This window comes from Nannobrachium achirus (genome assembly GCF_963921795.1).
Source record: "Nannobrachium achirus genome assembly, chromosome: 5".
Taxonomy (NCBI): Eukaryota; Metazoa; Chordata; class Actinopteri; order Myctophiformes; family Myctophidae; genus Nannobrachium; species Nannobrachium achirus.
Window position 1 is genome coordinate 25,923,847 of NC_137814.1, and position 18,070 is coordinate 25,941,916.

At 41.4% G+C, this 18,070-nt stretch overlaps 1 protein-coding gene across 1 annotated transcript in view; it reads right to left on the reverse strand.

Annotated features, from left to right (window-relative positions):
* Nucleotides 1–18,070, reverse strand: part of pip4p1a (phosphatidylinositol-4,5-bisphosphate 4-phosphatase 1a) — a 33,449-nt gene that overhangs the window by 12,176 nt on the left and 3,203 nt on the right. Inside the window, exons 3-5 of the mRNA XM_080726186.1 lie at nucleotides 14,113–14,219; nucleotides 8,208–8,313; nucleotides 5,284–5,336 (exon numbers count right to left, since the gene is read on the reverse strand). Coding sequence (XP_080582312.1) covers nucleotides 5,284–5,336; nucleotides 8,208–8,313; nucleotides 14,113–14,219 — 266 coding nt within the window. The remainder of the gene's footprint in view (nucleotides 1–5,283; nucleotides 5,337–8,207; nucleotides 8,314–14,112; nucleotides 14,220–18,070) is intronic.

Sequence of the window (18,070 nt, forward strand, 5' to 3'; positions counted from 1 at the left end):
ATGGTTAAAGTGGTTAAAATCTAGAGTGACAGGGATATGCATTCCAGGTCTAAATGGGTCAAAACAATTCATGTCAAATAAAATGTAATGGTATTTTTTTCTTTATAACTTTGAAAACGTTTGTTTCATTGAGATACAGATGAAAAGGAACTTTGTGTCAGATGGGTGGGCCCGAGCCGTGAACTCAAGTGGGCCCTGATCCAGAAAAGGTTTAGAACCTCAGGGATATGGAATACTGAAGGGCAAAGACAGAGCCAGGAAAAAGGTACTGTGAAGCTCCTTTAGAGACTAGTTCTTAGATTGTATTATATGAACTATGCAAAAATGATCCCTCACAACCCACCAAAACAAACCCGATTAGAAAACAAGCTGTGTGACAGAGTAAAGTCCTACTAAATGCCAAAAGCAGCTTATCGTGATGCGATCGATCCACGAGGGAGCTAATGCTAATGAAGAAGGAATGTGATCCATAGCATAAGTCAAAGAAAATCCTTTGCTTCGAAATAGTAGAGCACAATCCCCAGGGATTAAACTACATCATGATGTTATGAAGCAGAGAAAATAAAAATAAAAACATTATCAACCGGATTGCAGGGAACACTGTTACTGGCTTAGTCTCACATGACTGTAATAAAGTATATTAATTTTGATATTTGGACAAGAATCAACCTATGAATACGATAACATTGAGATACCAGAGTGCGTTTCTTTTTTACTGATGATTATTGTTTATCCTGCACCTGGATGCAAGATTTTGGCAAAACACATTTTTGCCCTATTTGTGGAGATAAGTGACCTACGGTCGCTTATCTCCCGATTAGGGAGTCTTACTGGTTTATCCTGCACCTGGATGCAAGCATTAATGCATCTCCTTTACATATTGGGAGCCCCCTCAATTATCAAATACAATTTGAGTTTCAGGTTTATTAGCTACTGTATTAAGGCCTAAGTCTGATTTGAATAAAGCCTTAATAAAGACCTAAGTCCGATTTGAAAATTACCCACTGTTTTTCTGGAAAACTTATTACTCAGCCTCTGTAGCAGTTAGAAACAAAATTCCCAAAATATTTAATAGCTTACGCCTTTGGCTTTCATAGATAAAAATCTGAAAAACTTAAATATATGTCTTCAAAAATTACTGTACTACATACTGCACATACTGTAATACACAAAAAAGTGTTCCCGGCCTGAGGGGGTAATACACTTTAATGTGTACCCGTCCAGAATGGGTTAACCTGACAGCGCCCAAGGTGTGGGTTACCTCACAGTTACAACGTTACTGTTCCCCCAAGCAGGGGCGTCACAAGGGGTAGGAAAGTGGGACTGAGTTACTGGGGCCCAAGGTGGAGGGGCCCTAATAACTTTATCTATTGAAAAATAGCAGATATACAAGCTCACAGCGCGGCACTGAGTGCCGCGCTGCGAGCTTGTAGATCTGCTATTTTTGAAAAGTTGTGAAAATGTGTGAAAATCTTTGAATAATATGTATTTTTTAAGCAAACATTTTTAACTCAAATTTTGCTTCTGGGGGGTCCCTGGAACTAAATATTTTGAGATGGGGGTCCGTGGCCAAATACATATCATCTTGGGGGTCCTTGACATAGGTTTCTTGCACGCATTTTCAAGATTTTTCAAAAATAGCAGATATGCAAGCTCGCAGCGCGGCACTCGGTGCCGCGCTGTGAGCTTGTATATCTGCTATTTTTCAATAGTTAATATTCATGGGGGGCCCGCAATGAATCCTTGTACCCAGGGGCAGGGCCCAGAATTTGTTGTGACGCCCCTGCCCCCAAGCTTTAGTAATTGTATTATTGTGACCATCTCTTCTTACCTTGTGGTTCCAAATACTTTGTTGTAAATCTTTTGTGATTTGCCTATTTTACAGTTTGCACTGAATATTGATTGTTTGATCACAAGTACACACTACACAGGCACTTTTACACTGTGTATTCTTTGCTGTACAGTATGATTTGTTTTGAAGTGTACAGTGTACCCCCTTGAGGTGAGGTTGCACTATAAATAAATGAAAGCGGGAAAGAAACTGAAAAATTTATGTTATTCAGACAGACATATTGTGTCTGTCCACATATTTACCATGCAATTTCAAGAAGAAGATAGGTGTAACGTTTCTCTGGTGTCCTAGTTTCTTTGTTCAAGTTTGTTGTAGCACTAAATTGTTTTTTCTGCGCACTCTATTAACCCATTCAGAACGGGTACACATTATAGTGTATCATTATTTTATGCTTTAACTATTGAAAAATAGCAGATATACAAGCTCACAGCGCGGCACCGAGTGCCGCGCTGCGAGCTTGCAGATCTGCTATTTTAGAAATATTGTGAAAATTAGAATTTTGACCCGATTCTATAAGTGTCTTTTGAATCTTTCTAAGGTTTTTTGAAAAACCTATGTTTCTGTGTCAGCAATCTGGCCAGCCATCGTCAAAGAAAAGGTCCTTTTCACTTAACTGGAGCTCAGTTAGTCTGTTCTTGAGAGACTACTATGTCAGTGGTTCTCAAAACTTTTCATGTGAAGGACCCCCAAATGATATTTATTTGGCCACGGACCCCCATCTCAAAATATTTAGGTCCAGGGACCACCCAGAAGCAAAATTTGAGTTCAAACGTTCGCTTTGAAAATACATGTATTCAAAGATTTGCACACATTTTCACGACTTTAAAAAAAATAGCAGATCTACAAGCTCGCAGCGTGGCACTCGGTGCCGCGCTGTGAGCTTGTATATCTGCTATTTTTCAATAGTTAAAGCATAAAAATAATGGTTAAAGTGGTTCAAATCTAACGCGACTCGGGCGCGTTCCAGGTATTTGAGAGTTAAGGGGACAATTTAGCCCTGTCGTTTTGTTGACTAGGGGGGTTCATGCGTTTACTTGATCTCGCACCATTCGTAAGTCACTCTGGATAAGAGCTTCAGCTAAATGCGTAAATTGTAAACTGAATCCATCCCCGAGCCTATAGTCTTTTTTTCCTGTGTGTTTTCTTCAGCTCTCCTTCAGGTTTCCTTACCGTCTAACTCTGTACAACCAGACTGGAAAGGAATGTGAACTGCCTGTTGGCCTTTAGAAGAAAACAAATGTGTGATAAAAAAGAAAGCGTAGCCTATCTAGTACTGAACGAGTTCAATTTACATTAGCGGGAGCGGGATATACCTAGCGGGTGTGTGTGCATGTTGGTTGAGGACGCACAGCGAGTGTGGATCCACAACAATTCCACACAATTATTCAGTCAGTGGAGAATGTTAAATGTGGCTTTCAAAACTGTCCGCAGTGCGCGACACGGCGATCGCCCGGTACGGCCGCGATCTCGGCCGTGATCTCGCTCATCATAATGAATAAGCTTCAACAAACTAGTTCACATGGACCATATCAATGGTCTAAGAGTCACGATTGGGTACATATATTTTAAATGGGCAGAATTACGAAAAGCCAGCCTATTATGTGAGGTTAGGATTATAGTTCTGTCCTCTTCCTACCCAGGATGCAATGCGCGGTCTATTCTCTTTCTGATCCAGAGGATTAAACTAATTAAAACATTTATTTTCGGGGGGAAAACTACTGTTTTGCTATGTAATTACTGTACCTTTTTCTTCCCTTTTTATTAATATCACGTAGATGTGTTTTTTGTGGTACTTTATATAGCTGTAATGAGGCTATGAAGGGAAAAAAAATCCCATCCACTACCACTATAAAAGAATCTGCAAAGAGGATTCTGTCCCACTGGGATTAAACAAATTAAAACATATATTTTCGGGTAAACCCCCTGTTTTGCAATGTAACTACTGTACCTTTGTCTTCCCTTTTTATTAATATCACCTAGATGTTTTTCCTTTGGTACTTTATATAGCTGTAATGAGGCTATGAAGGGGAAAAAAAATCCCATTCACTGCCACTATAAAAACAATCTGCCCAGGGTCAAATGTCCTATCATAGTAACAGGGCAGAATGGGGCGGGATTTGCAAAAGGGCTTATTGACTCATTTCTGTGTGTGGTCCAAAAAATAGGGGCGTCACAAGGGGTAGGAAAATAGCAGAGATACAAGCTCACAGCGCGGCACCGAGTGCCGCGCTGCGAGCTTGTAGATCTGCTATTTTTGAAAAATTGTGAAAATTTGAATTTTTACCCGATTCTATAAGTGTCTTTTGAATCAGCCCGTAGGGGTATGTGTAGTACGCTCCACAAAGCTGGATTGGAACCCCCAGACCCCTCTGCGGTGGCCAGCTCTACTTTACCGCTGCACCACCCGAGTATCCACAAGTATATTACTTAATTAAATTATTACTTAATTCAATGAATTAAGTACAAAGGAGCCCAATGGAAACAAGCCAAGGGCTTTCTTGTGTTTAAAATCCTATTAGCGGACCGTGTATTGTACTGTGCTTTTATTTGCAAACTGTTAATAAAGTATTCAATCAATCAATTGCAATTACTTGAGCTAATCTGAATCATTTCACATAATCGGCAGTAATCATAATCGATCATGCCTAGTAGATAGAAGGAGGTCAAAAAAAAAAAAAAAAAAAAAAAAGAAGGCACAAAACTCTGGAAACTTGGGCGTTGCAGCTAGGAGTACGGGAATAACTCTGGAAACTCGGGAGGGGGCAGCAAATGAGTTAATTTTAGCTATCATTATTTATTTAATGTTTTATGCATATTTCAGCACCAGGCTTTATTCATTTTGTACGCTTTGTGTGCAAGTTTTGTTTGACACAAAGCCTAAAAGGCATTGTGCAGAATTAATTATTATTTATCTGATCCTGTGTTCTAATGCCAGAAAACACAATAAAAGTCATTAGTCACAATCATTTGTATGAAATGTCACGATCGTGACCTGGTTGGTTGTAATGTGGATACGCAGAGCCTGCACCAGAGCTTGAAAGCCGTTGCTGTCGGGCAGAAAACTTTGTATCTCCATATTTTTTTTCTGTTTTTGCGTACATTAATGTCCTGCGTAACTTCATCATGCAAGAGTGTCACGCAAAAGCAACGAAAATAGACGATCTACAAGGTCACAACATGTTGTGAACGTGACGTGGTGTGAGCTTGTAGATCGCCTATTTTCACTCTTTTAAAATGTGTTTCAAATAATAATAATAAAAAAGGTACGGTTTTGGACATACAACCCGACAACATCGAAGTGGTAGCTCTCAGACACTGGAAATATTTGATTGCAGAACAACCTTGCTGTCGGGCAAAAACCAAGCAGAAACCAACAAAACAAAAGCAGCCTTTAGCGGTGGTATACTGTAGCAAATGGATTTGCTACTTACACTTTCCTGCAGTGTGGGCATCTGGCCAGCGTCCTGTCTGTAAACTCTGTCCACTGAAAGGAGAAAAGGCAACAACAACGAGAGGTGAGCGAGCTTGATACAGCTGGAAGTCATTTGATCACGAAGATACAGGGAGCCGACATCCACACGCCACCCCCTCTCTGAAGCCTTTCTCACTCTCATGGAATAAAGCAAAATAAAATCTAAAATAAAATCTTGTGCAATGATGATGTTTAGGTAGGGTGACCAATCTGACCATATATTCAGCCCCTCAAACCGAGACCCTTGAATCAATGCGCACGTTTGTCGTGCACGTGCACGGCCATTCATGCACGAGCACATGTACTGTAGGTGTTGCATACAGGCAAGGAACGACTGATCAGCTTTAACTTGAATTCAGTGCATTTGTTCATGTTTTCTGATTGGTAGGTGAGCATGTTTACATGAACAGAACATGATACATGTCTTTGCAACCACTGAAAACCAGTGGACAATTTTGAAGTGAATGTTGAAAACCGGGACATATCAGTGTCAGTGTTTTACAGATATTTGTCGGGACCCGGGACACGAAGGTTGAAAATGGGACAATCCCGGCAAAACTGGGACGTCTGGTCACCCTATGTTTAGGTATTATCGCTCTAAACTTATGTTGCTGCCGTTAGAACCAACCAGTAGGAAGAAGTCACAGGTCGAGGCTTTAAAACAGGGGCGTCAATTGGGTATGGCAGGGGTATGCAGCTGCCATACCCTGGGTCCAGGGGGGAAAATAAAAGTTACTGTTAAATATAAATCCATGAATGTCTCTTTGTCTATCTGCGATGGTTATTATGTTGTTAAATTACAGTAAAATAACTACAAATGCAGAATTTAACATAATGGTCACTTTAACAAGGTATTATAATTATATTCTCTACACTTATATTCTCCCCAGCTTGACAAAATGGTATATTCCCAGGTTCCACAGGTCAGCTGCACAGGTGCAATGCATTATTGTTAATTGTGGCACGTTTACTAACATGCCAAGTTTAGCTGCACTTGAACAACCATTCCAAGGCTGCCATATCCAGCCCAAGAAACCTCAGAAACCTGTGTAAAAAACTGACAAAGGTTGTTTTTTTTCCCTTTTTCAGACTGCGAGGCGTTTTGAGCATGTCGATCTGCTATTTTCACAATGGAACCGTGTTATCCAAAATGTAATGGCTATTTTCCATGAGGACTCCCATCTTTGCCATACCCTCGCTTTTGCTGAACTGACACCACTGCTTTAAAATGTTCTTTCAAGACATTTCTGAGACTACTTATGTTTATGGAAGATGCTTCTACTCTTGTATTCTGTTGCTAGTGTGTGTGACGACTTCTAATACTCTTTAATCTTAACACAACTAACGACCAAAAATGACCAAAAATAGCCGATCTGCTATTTTCTGTGTGCGACATGCTTTCATAGAAGACATGATGGCTTCTATGGGATTCAAATTACTGAAATCAGTCTTGGCAACTGAGAACTTTTTTTTTTTTTTGGAACTTTTTTTTATTTTTGGAATAGTCAAAGAATAAAATATGGTCAAAGTGATTGAAATGATTGTGAAATTTTGCTGGGGACCCCCCGGAGGATCCTCATCCCTGGGGACCCCCTGGAGGAACCTCATCCCAAGGACTCCCTGTGGTCTCTTTTGAGAACCACTACAAATAAATAACAGTAGATTTCCATTTTTATTCGACGCTGTGTGTCCGTGTCCAACATGGAAGAGGAAGTGATCGATCCATGGGGGCCTTCGCAGTGTGTTTGCCTCAAATCCTCCAACAAAGTAAGCACGGAATTACAGCATGTCGTTTATCACCCATTTATACTTTTATGTCCGCGTTCCCTGCGGCACATAAATCAACATATCAAAGAAGACTTACAATACATAGTGGAAGGTGTACTGTGAATAGACACGTATTGACGCGGAAAAGGGACCTACAGTATATGTCGAAAATGGTTAGATTGCTAATGAAATGTGTTCCAGTTCAGAGTCTTGTTCACAAAGGTTTTGGCTGTATGGAATGTTTAAAATAGGAGATCATCACAGAGCCATAAAATGTTTCCATGGAGAGGGAAAGAGTTAAGGCCCATTCCCACTGGGCCAGATAACAGATACAAAAATCTCTTTCTCCAGATATTTTTCCATTCAAAGTGGATGGTAGATACAGATAAAAAAAGTATTTGCCACAGATAAAAGTATCTGTGGCAAATATCTGTGGTAGACATTTTTTTTATCTGTATCTACCATCCACTTTGAATGGAAAACTATCTGGAGAAAGAGATTTTTTTAATCTGTTATCTGGCCCAGTGGGAATGGGCCTTTAGCCTGGCAAGCCAGCCCTGATACTGTGCTCACTCACTCATTCCTTCCCCAGTATCCGGTCTGGAGTTCGGCATATATAGAGGCACCAAGTATGAGAAATCAGAAAATGATCGGGGCCAATCAGTGACTGCGTTTCAACTACTGTCCATACAACAAGTGAAAAGCTTCCCCTGATGGTGTGTGTAGTTGTAGTTGGTGACGTAGAATACATGCTGTGGCATTTTCAAAACAAGAATGGCGGCCCTCGATGCAACAAGTGTAACAGTTAACGCTGAAACGATAAAATAAGCAATAGGTGAAGGTTGGAATCAATTACAACAATTAAAAAAGGAACAGGAGTATGCGCTAGCGGAGCTCATCGGCCAAAAAGATGTGTTTGCCGTTCTTCCGACTGGCTGCACTGTGGTGACGTCAAATGTATTGCTACGCTGATTGGTTAGAGGTCTGTCAAGGCCCACTTTTCAAGCTGCCTATAGCCCAAAGCCCAGACTCATATTGTGGGAAGGAACGAGTGAGTGAATGCACAGTATGAGGATAGAAAAGAGTTTCCATGGTGAGAGAGAAAAGGCTTCCTACCAGGAAAGTGTTGCTGCAGTGTCCACAGGATACTCTGGCCCCGGCGGGCTGGGGGTCAGGACTGGCAGGTCCTGGGTGCACTGGACCCAGGTTAATTATCCTCTTACTAGAAACACACAAGAACACACAAGAACACACACACACACACACACACACACACACACACACACACACACACACACACACGTCAGTATGTCTTGGCTTGCAGGTACATCGTCTCTGCCGGGTGTCACAAGCCCTTGTTAATGCTTAAATATTTATACGATCCACAGACACACTTGACCACTTTCACTTAAAAAGAATTCAAAGGTACAAAAAGAAAAGCACATCTAGAGTCTCGCGATGCCAAAACGTTGTGGGCTGAGACACCTCAACAGTTGCTACGCTTTCATTGGCATGCACTTGGGGTACTCGTGGATTAAAGCAAAATAAAATCTCACGACTGAAAATGTTTGAGTCCTATTGTGCGATTTGTGAAACATTATGAAAGAAGACCCCACCGACACTAGCACGGATTGCTAAACAATCAACACAATATGTACAATGATGATGTTTTAGTCATATTTTTCCTGCTGTTCTTCATACTGCCAACCAGGTGAAGAAATCACAGACTGAGGCTTTAACCTTTGCTTTTATGTGAAATATCAGATATCAACTGCCCTAATCTTAAAATTATAACCAAAATAGCATATATCTATGAGCATTGTAGATCGGCTATTTTCTCTGTGCAACATGCTTCCATAGAAGACACGCTGGCTTCTATGGAATCCAAATGACTGAAATCATTGGCAATGTGCAGCTCAAACTTGAACTACTTTCAACCTTAAGTCCCTATTTTGAGCATGTAATTAGACAGCGTTTTCTTTTTTTTTCTCTCTCCAAAATAACAAACAAAATAGCAGATCAACAAGCTCACAATGCAGTTATGCGCTTGTCCACCAGAGGGCCCCAGCCAGCACCACAAGTTGAGAATCACTGGGTTAAAGCATAGCGTTATAGTGTTAAACCTTCTGTGGAAAAGTTCCATTCCATGATCTGGTGGGTGTGATGGTGGTTAATCACTACTACAGCTGCCACTAATTGTGACTGTCCCCATGTGTGGTATACAATCACATGAAGTAGGCACTTCATGTGATGTAACACGATGAAGACCCAGTGGTTTAAACGTTGTTTGAACTCTACTGCAGTGGTCTTCAACGTTTTCAGGCCAAAGACCCCTTAGTTGAGAGAGAGATGAAGCTGGGACCCCCACAACCTGTTCATAGATTCCATATAGTTTCATCGTTTGACAGCACAATCATCAGTGTATTTTGGATTCAAATTGGATTCAATTTGTGTTTTCAGATATTTAACCACTTGAACCGTCAATACTTAATAAACTTGACCTTTCACTCTGCACTTAGTCTGCTCTTTTTCCCCTCTACACCAAACCCCTTTGCCTAAAATAGCAGATCTACAAGCTCACAACGCCTCTCGCTGCGAGGCGTTGTAGCTAAAGTTCTCAGGAAAAAAATACGTTTCTATCACACAAAGATTTGGAGGACCCCCACTTGTAACTCTGAGGACCCCCTAGGGGTCCCGGACCCCTTTTACAGGGAGCTACAGTGTGCGAACTTCCCTTCCTTTCCTCCAATGCACGCATTGTTGTTCAGCTCCCTGAAAGGTTTTTTGTTGGGATGTGCGATTGTGCGTGCTTCCCCTTTGGATTCCGTTTCAAAGGTTCCATTTCCAAACACAACAGGCACACTGTTGATACGCTATCACACGCGCTACTGCAGCTGGCATCCTCTAAAATGTTTCTGTCAGGGGGAACTTGGGGAAGCCACTGAGATGCTGGAAGATGGACAGAACAAAAGCACAGAGGCACCGCGGGAGGGCCTGCAGTGATGCGGCAGATAGACAGCTGTCACTCCAGCCCTGTTTAAATCCACAGATGTTTGATCTTTAAAACAATCGCGTGAATAGAGTGACAACGCTCGACCACAAACAAACTCGAGCTAGTTAGGATTCCTCGCATATTCTCTGCCTGAGGCACAAAATGCTAATTTTCGTTTTTTAAATAATACATTTTTGTAAAAAGAAATATATATATAAAAAGATTGTAGTCACAAATCATTTCCGTTGATAGGTAAATTAAGGATGCCCTTATGAAGTGATATAAAATACAATTCTTGTTTATTTTGTTCTAATGAGGATATCTTTTGTTGTTTATAGTTGACATTGGTCATCCCTTGCAAATCAATAAAACACGAAAAAGCCATATTTTAAAAATATTATTAGAGATGACTCTAATGATGTCTCACTGTGTTTATGAGGTGTTTTGTGTGTACTTCAATACACACTATAAATTATAAAATAACGCAAATGTCTGAATAGAATCTGGGCGTTTAGCTAGAGTTTTGGTGCACTCTCGTCAACGTTTAATATTATTGGAAATCTTTGGTCTTTAGTGAGAATTCCCACATGAAGTACAATAACATGAACATAGTTAAAAATCTGTTTACTGTATTTAACCCTTTTAGAACGGGTACACATTATAGTGTATCATTATTTTATGCTTTAACTATTGAAAAATAGCAGATATACAAGCTCACAGCGCGGCACCGAGTGCCGCGCTGCAAGCTTGTAGATCTGCTATTTTTGAAAAATCGTGAAAATTTGAATTTTGACCCGATTCTATAAGTGTCTTTTGAATCCTTCTAAGATTTTTTGAAAAACCTATGTTTCTATGTCAGCAATCTGGCCAGCCATCGTCAAAGAAAGGGTCCTTTTCACTTAACCCAATGAGTGCCCCGGGCCACAAGGTGCCGCTAGAGTGCCAGAAATATCTCTATAGGCCTTCGCTCTAGCTTCCGTTGACACTGCCCGTAGTGCCTTGGGATTTCACTCCAGCCACTGTTATGTATGACGAGAGGAGGAAGTTAGCTAACACTTAGCCATTAGCGTCTTTATTTTTTAGAAGCCCGATCTAAAGCTATTTCAGTCGCAAAAAAACTTTGTCTTTGGTCTGGGAACACAATTCAGAGAAAATGCTCTCTAAAGATGTGACTTTGTATTGGATTCGGCGGCGCGATGCAGCGGCGTTGCCCGATTACGGCCCGAGTCTCGGCCCCGGCCATGGATGGAAATTTAGACCGGGGCTTCGTTGAGGCCTCCGATTAATTAATTCATTTTATTAAATATCCCGGACTAGATCGGGATAGGCACCCCGGAATACGTCGCGCCGCCGACAGTATAGATTGAGTTTTTTTGGGGGGGCTCTAAACTTTATTTTAAACCATTTTCAATGGAATAAATCGTCGGACCATCTAGCATCACTCGTTGGAAAGCGTAGGACGACCCAGGACCACCCACATCTCTACAAGCAGCTCAGGGTATGTAAAATAGCAAAAGAAATATTGTATTGGATTGAAAATATCCCGAACTTGTTCGGGATAGGCACAAGAAGGGTTAACTGGAGCTCAGTTAGTCTGTTCATGAGAGACTACTATGTCAGTGGTTCTCAAACCTTTTCATGTGAAGGACCCCCAAAATGATATTTATTTGGCCACGGACCCCCATCTCAAAATATTTAGTTCCAGGGACCACCCAGAAGCAAAATTTGAGTTACAAACATTCCGCTTTGAAAATACATATTGTCAAAGATTTGCACACATTTTCACGACTTTTTCAAAAATAGCAGATCTGCAAGCTCGCAGCGTGAGCTTGTATATCTGCTATTTTTCAATAGTTAAAGCATTCAATAATTCTAGGCCTAAATGGGTAAGACAGGGAAAATAAATACACAGTACATGGATGGAGAGTCCAGTGGACTGTCAATAGACTTTTGCCTGCACCAGCACACTCAAAGCATATTCACTGAGTGTCCCAGAGTGTCACAGAGCTATTTCAGTCATTTCTCAGAGATAATTATTGCTGCACAGACCTTCAATGCATCTTGTTCATGTAAAGCGTGTATATACCTATTGTCGCTGATGGGTGGGAATCTTGTCTAATACCATGACTTGGAAATGGGAAGAGAAATAACCTGTATTTCAATGGATCCAATGTCGTTATATGTCGTTATTATTTAGTCACTTCTCAACAATCTCTTTTTTTTTTCTCTTTTTCTTCACTTTTCATTGCCCATTTAGACTGGTTACACCTATACCGTGTTACCTTTCAAGCCGGTAACGCCTCTGTGATTTTTGTTGTTGCTATATATAGCAACATTTTATTTACATTTTTTGGAATCAGCCTCAGGTGTAAAATGGGTTAATATTATGGTAGTTGCAATGCAACGCGTTGTGAGCTTGTAGATTGGCCATTCTGGCAGGACACCCTAGTACAACAAAGTACAGGGCAATGGATTTACTTGAACAAAAGGAGAAAGACAAAAAAAAAAACTATCAACAGTAAAAATGTTCTTAAACTGATTATCAGCTCCACTTTTTGACCAGCTTGCAAAGCTGGTCTACAGATGGTCAGCCAATGACGTCATCCAGTATGCCAAAATCTCCTGATCTTTTACCATATTTGGTCAAAACTCAGACTAGTGTGAATGTATATACCGGTATTATTACCAGCTTGCAAAGCTGGTAATAACTACCTCAGCAAGCTGGCTATTCCACAAGGCGCAAGCTGGTATAAAAGGACTGTAATGTCTTGTTAAAATACAGTTTAAATGTGGAGAAACAAGGTTTCTGCCCAACAGCGACCATTTGTAATTTATATCTGCACAGATCCACAGTGATCCCTGACCACACATCCATGTCCTCGCAGTAATTTTATCTGGCACATATTAATTTAGCTAATGAACAGGGTTTCACACTGAGCAACGCTTCTTACCGTACCAGTGCCAGGCCTAAGTTTAAGTGAATTGCCATTTCCTCCAAAAGGAAATCTTACATCATCTGCTCTATGCAAAATCATAATAGTCCATGATTAATAACGCTGTGACTTATGACACGCTGTCTTTAGATTTGAGAGGGTGTCAGACTTTAGTATTGTCAAAGTCTTCTAGTGTATGGTAGATGTGAGAGAGGGTGACAGACTTTAGTGTTTTTCAAAGTCTTTTCAAAGTATTCTAGCGTATGGTATAAACAAGAAGTCTTATCTTACCAATTATATTAGGCTCAAGCCCAGTCTGTTGCACTGTCAAACACTTGCCTTTTTAATGACCAATCCTGGTCTAGTGTCTTTTGCAATAAAAATCACAAAATGTTTTTAACATCTACAGTAATTGGGCAGTCGATTTGCTGGAAGCGTTGCTGCAAGGGAATCCTTTGGCCTTGCTTTGTCAAAGATTCTTGGCCTTAAACTTTTCTTTGTCACAAGTTGCAGTTTGCAAATCATCTCGTCAATAACCTTGTTTTCGCTATGCTCTGGAAAACTAAAATGTTGCCAGACAACTGATTTCAAACTCAATGGAACGTCATCTACTTTGTTTACCTATGTCCATTACCATTATCCTGCTGTGTGCCACTCACATGAAAAGCTTTCGTGGTGGACTAACACAATGCACTGTGCAAGGCAGTTACTGACTAATTGGCTTGTTGACTTGCTGATTGCTGAATGCTGATTGAATTTTAAATGTGAAAGTTAAGATGAAACTGTACTCTGTACAAATGAGCCACCTGTACAGGGTACAGACACTGTAACCATAGTCTCTCGAGACAGAGTGGGCTGGCCTGAGAGACTACCGTTATCATTCACCATTATATCCAATTATATTGTACTTTTCTAACACAGTACTGAAGTAAAGCATGGTGTCTGTTAATGAAGCATTTCTTCTTTTTCCTCATACAACACTTGCAACACGCTCTAATCTATGTTCAGGGACGAGAAAAAAAATCTATTTCCTATAAACCTTTAGATTAGATGGCTCATTTCTACACACACACACACAAACACACACTCCTCTCACCAGTACGGCCTGGGACAGGCGATCCTTTGGGACGTCACTTTGCAGATGAGCAGACAGTTACAGGGACAGCGCACATATTTCTTCCCTGCAGGAGCATTCTTAATGGGCTGCAGACAGAGGGAGCCAGAGGCACATGGCAGAGGACAGAGGATAGAGAGGTAGAAGATGAGAGCGCTGCTATATCACAAGCTGAAGGAGATAACAAGGCAATTACTCTGGCCAGATGAGAATTAAAACAATAATACGCAGAGGGGAGGGAGGCAGATTCAGTGAGATATTGGAATGGTCTCTACGCTTGCATTTGCAGGCACAGGGCCAAAGCATTATATAGCACGCTGATTGTGTTCCTAACTCTGTGTTAAAGCATGCTTAACGAGTGGGGATTGCATTTTTTCAACAATTCAATTCAAATGGCTTTTAGAGGAATAATGACATGGTAATGACATGGTATTTTTACTTAAGCCCTATACTATCAACAACAAATGGTGAGAGTAGCTGATGATCTACAAGTCGTGATGTGATGTGAACTTGTAAACTTGTTTGTGAACCAGTCAGTACTGCTGTTTTAACCTACTGCACCCTACTGGCTCATCATCCCGTCCCAACACCAGGCGTAACCACAGCCCGTAGGAAGTAACAGCCACAAAGACTGCCCTAACCTACCCGGCCAAGACAGAATGCACCGTGGTAGATTCGAGCCCCTAGACTCCGCAGTGGTGGACAGGTACTAAACCCGTGTTCCACCCAAGGGCTAAAATGTCAATGTGGCCACCAGTTAGAAAGTGGCTTGGGTGGCGCAGTGGTAAAGTACCTACCCACCCTCACTGCGGAGTCTAGAGCAGAGTGTTTCTCAAATGGGGGTACATGTACCCCTAGGGGTACGCGGGGGTACAGGAGAAAATGGGAATATGTATTTTACGGTTATGGGTAATGACAAAACATTGACAGTCTTTGTGTGAACCTTCTCATCTGTAAATTGTTAAACCAAATTACATATATACCTAGACAAGTACAACTGTTATTGAATAGAAAGCAATGTTTATTTGCCAGTACGCTGTTTTATTTTGAACATATTGGCATTGGAACTGGACTTTTGATGTAATTTTTATGAGCAAAATGCTGTAGTCAGGGGAAGGGGGTACTGCAACCAAAAAGGTTTGAGAAGCAGTGGTCTAAAGGCCCGTGTTTGGGGGAGGGAAGAAGGCTCCCTGGGTGATAATACAGTACTCCTACAGGGCTGGGGCGGCACCTGTCAGCAGGGAGTGTTTGGCGGGAGGAGTAGGACCGGTCGGAGGAGGCTCTATGTCCTCCTGGTGGGGGCTCCTCACCGGCAGGTAAGCCAGTCAGTAGGATACAACAGCAGTGACAACAACAGAAATGTGTGTGTGAGGAATTATTAGGCATAATTGGTTGACTTGGGGAGAAAGGAGTAAATAGCTAAAAAAAAGGTTGAAGAAAAAAGGTGCTTATGCATAGCTTGCAGCACATGTGTGTGGAAGGAAGGGGGTGCAGGAGAAAATAAAGTAGATATGTCCAGCTAGAAAATAGGATTTCACTAATAAAAACATGCACTCACATACTGAATAAAGGTTTTTGTTATATACCAGGTATACCATAGTATTATATATGTATTATATATACTTTTTTTACACTCCAAATATATGTCCTTTTTAAAAGGCCGAACAATGTGTGTTGAAAGACTCACGATGAAGCTGATCATATTTAGGTATCGTTTCTTATAGTCGGGTTTATGACATACAGTACCACACTTGATCTTTTCCCACATTAGTAGGAGATACTGATCACCTGTCTGTCTGTGTGGCTTTATCAGCCATTTAGGTGCGCTACGCACAACTGGCTTTCGGGTGCGCGCGCACTCCATTGAGATGGGGACTTCTATTTTCCTAACAAACGTGTTTAATAACTCCCGGGCCAATCTTTAGCTATCAATAGCCAGTTACTAGGTGTGCAGTTTGTAAATGAATCTGGATGGCATCGCCACTGAATTCAAGTCAGTGTAGTGATGGTCTACTACGCCTCATTTGGCCAAATGGAAATTGTGATCTTCATAAACTAGCCCTACCTATAAGAAGAAAACTGCTTCTCTAGAACAATGAGGGTGTAAACTAAGATAGCCGCTGAAAATTAAAATGCATATGCTTTCTTTCACCCACGCGCACACACACACACACGCACACGCACACGCACACACACACACACACACACACACACACACACACACACAATCAGCAATGATGACAAACTCTACTAGTTTCACTGTTCAAATGCTAAATTGTAACGTGATGTTGTCATACGCGTAGCAGCATGAGCTGTGCTGTGACTGTATACTTATGACGAAACATACAGACTTCCATACAAGCCCTAAGTTCGACCCGCTGTAAAAAACAAAACAAAAAAACTAATATTGACACAGAGCTCTATTGCTCCAAATCTTGAATTATACTTTGTTGCGTGTGGTGAAAATAGCTGATCTACGAGCTCGCGTGTCGCGCTGCCATGCATTGGAAGCATGTACACCGTGGCACGCAGTTAAGTATAATAAATCGGGCTTAACCCTTGTACTGCTTACGACTGATTGCTTGTAAGTAGACTTGACCTGATGTAAAATGGAAATTCCTTGGATGTTAACTTCTCCATGTAAAGCTCAGTGTGTGTGAGAGCCACAAGTATAGTACAATCAGACATTGTGATGACCACTTTCCTGGTCCTCACAAGACAAATAGTTGTTTTATGCAGGGCAGGAATTTCATGGAGGCCATGAAGAGGCCTCAGTTTGGCCTTGTGCCCCTCAAACCAATGGCATGACCTGAGGCCACAGTAGCCTTAATGCCCACGCTGACTGTACCACTTTCTCCTCTGTCTCTTTCTGTTCAATATGTAGACAGTAGACACCAGTGTTTTTCTGTTGAGATTCTGAAATCTTAACTCCCCAGAGACCCCATCTTTAAACCAATCCAGTGACTTTGATTGGTGGAGGGCTGAGCATGGATCAGATTGTAAATAACATTTAAAAATAAGGGGGCACGGTCCTGGGTTCGATTCCCACCCGGGGAGGCTGTGGGCGCTGGGGCCATGTTCCCTCCTCTGCGTCATCAGCGCCCACACCCTAGGTGGGGTTGGCGAAAGTGCCTTTCTGTGTGGAGTTTGCATGTTCTCCCCGTGTCTCCTAGGGTAGATAGATACCCTCACAAAAACATGCAGTAATCCTGGTCTCTATACTGCCTCCCCCTGGCCAGCCAGGGCGCCTGATGAAGGGGAAAGGAACTGGTTGGAATAACGTGTTCCTTCCACGCGCTACTTCCAAACCGGGGAAATCCCCACTGTCAGGTGAAAATAAGCAACTTGGACTCCTCATGCATAGAAGGAAGCATGAGGTCAGTCCGTTGTCTCCCCAGGTGCGGCAGAGGGAGAGCAGAGCCCAGGATTACATAGGCAATTGGCACTGGGTGAAAATGGGTTACAAAATCGTGGGATAAACATTTAAGGGGAAAAAATATAATACAAAATAAATAACATAATTTATCTATTTCACTGCAGATTATGTTATTATCCCTAACCCTTAAATTCAACAAATTATTTAAATGGATTAAAATCTTGTTTTATCTGATGGCCTTCCTGCCCTGGCATTTGGCCTTTGTGCCCTCAAAAAATGTACAACACTGATGGCCTTGCCCCTAAAATGAAGAAATTCCAGGCCTGGTTTTATGGTTTAACATTTTTTAGAGTTAGGCTTGCAATGGTTACAATTAGATAAAGATAGAGGTTTGGATCAGGGTTAGGATTAGGCAATTGGAGGTTAGGTTTAGGGCTTTTACACGCATGATTTATGCCTAGTTGTGAGCTGACGCGACATAGAGAAAAATAGCTGATATACAAGCTGAGCTCGTAGATCTGCTATTTGTTTGGTAATTATTTTCAGTCATTTTCAAAGCCGCCC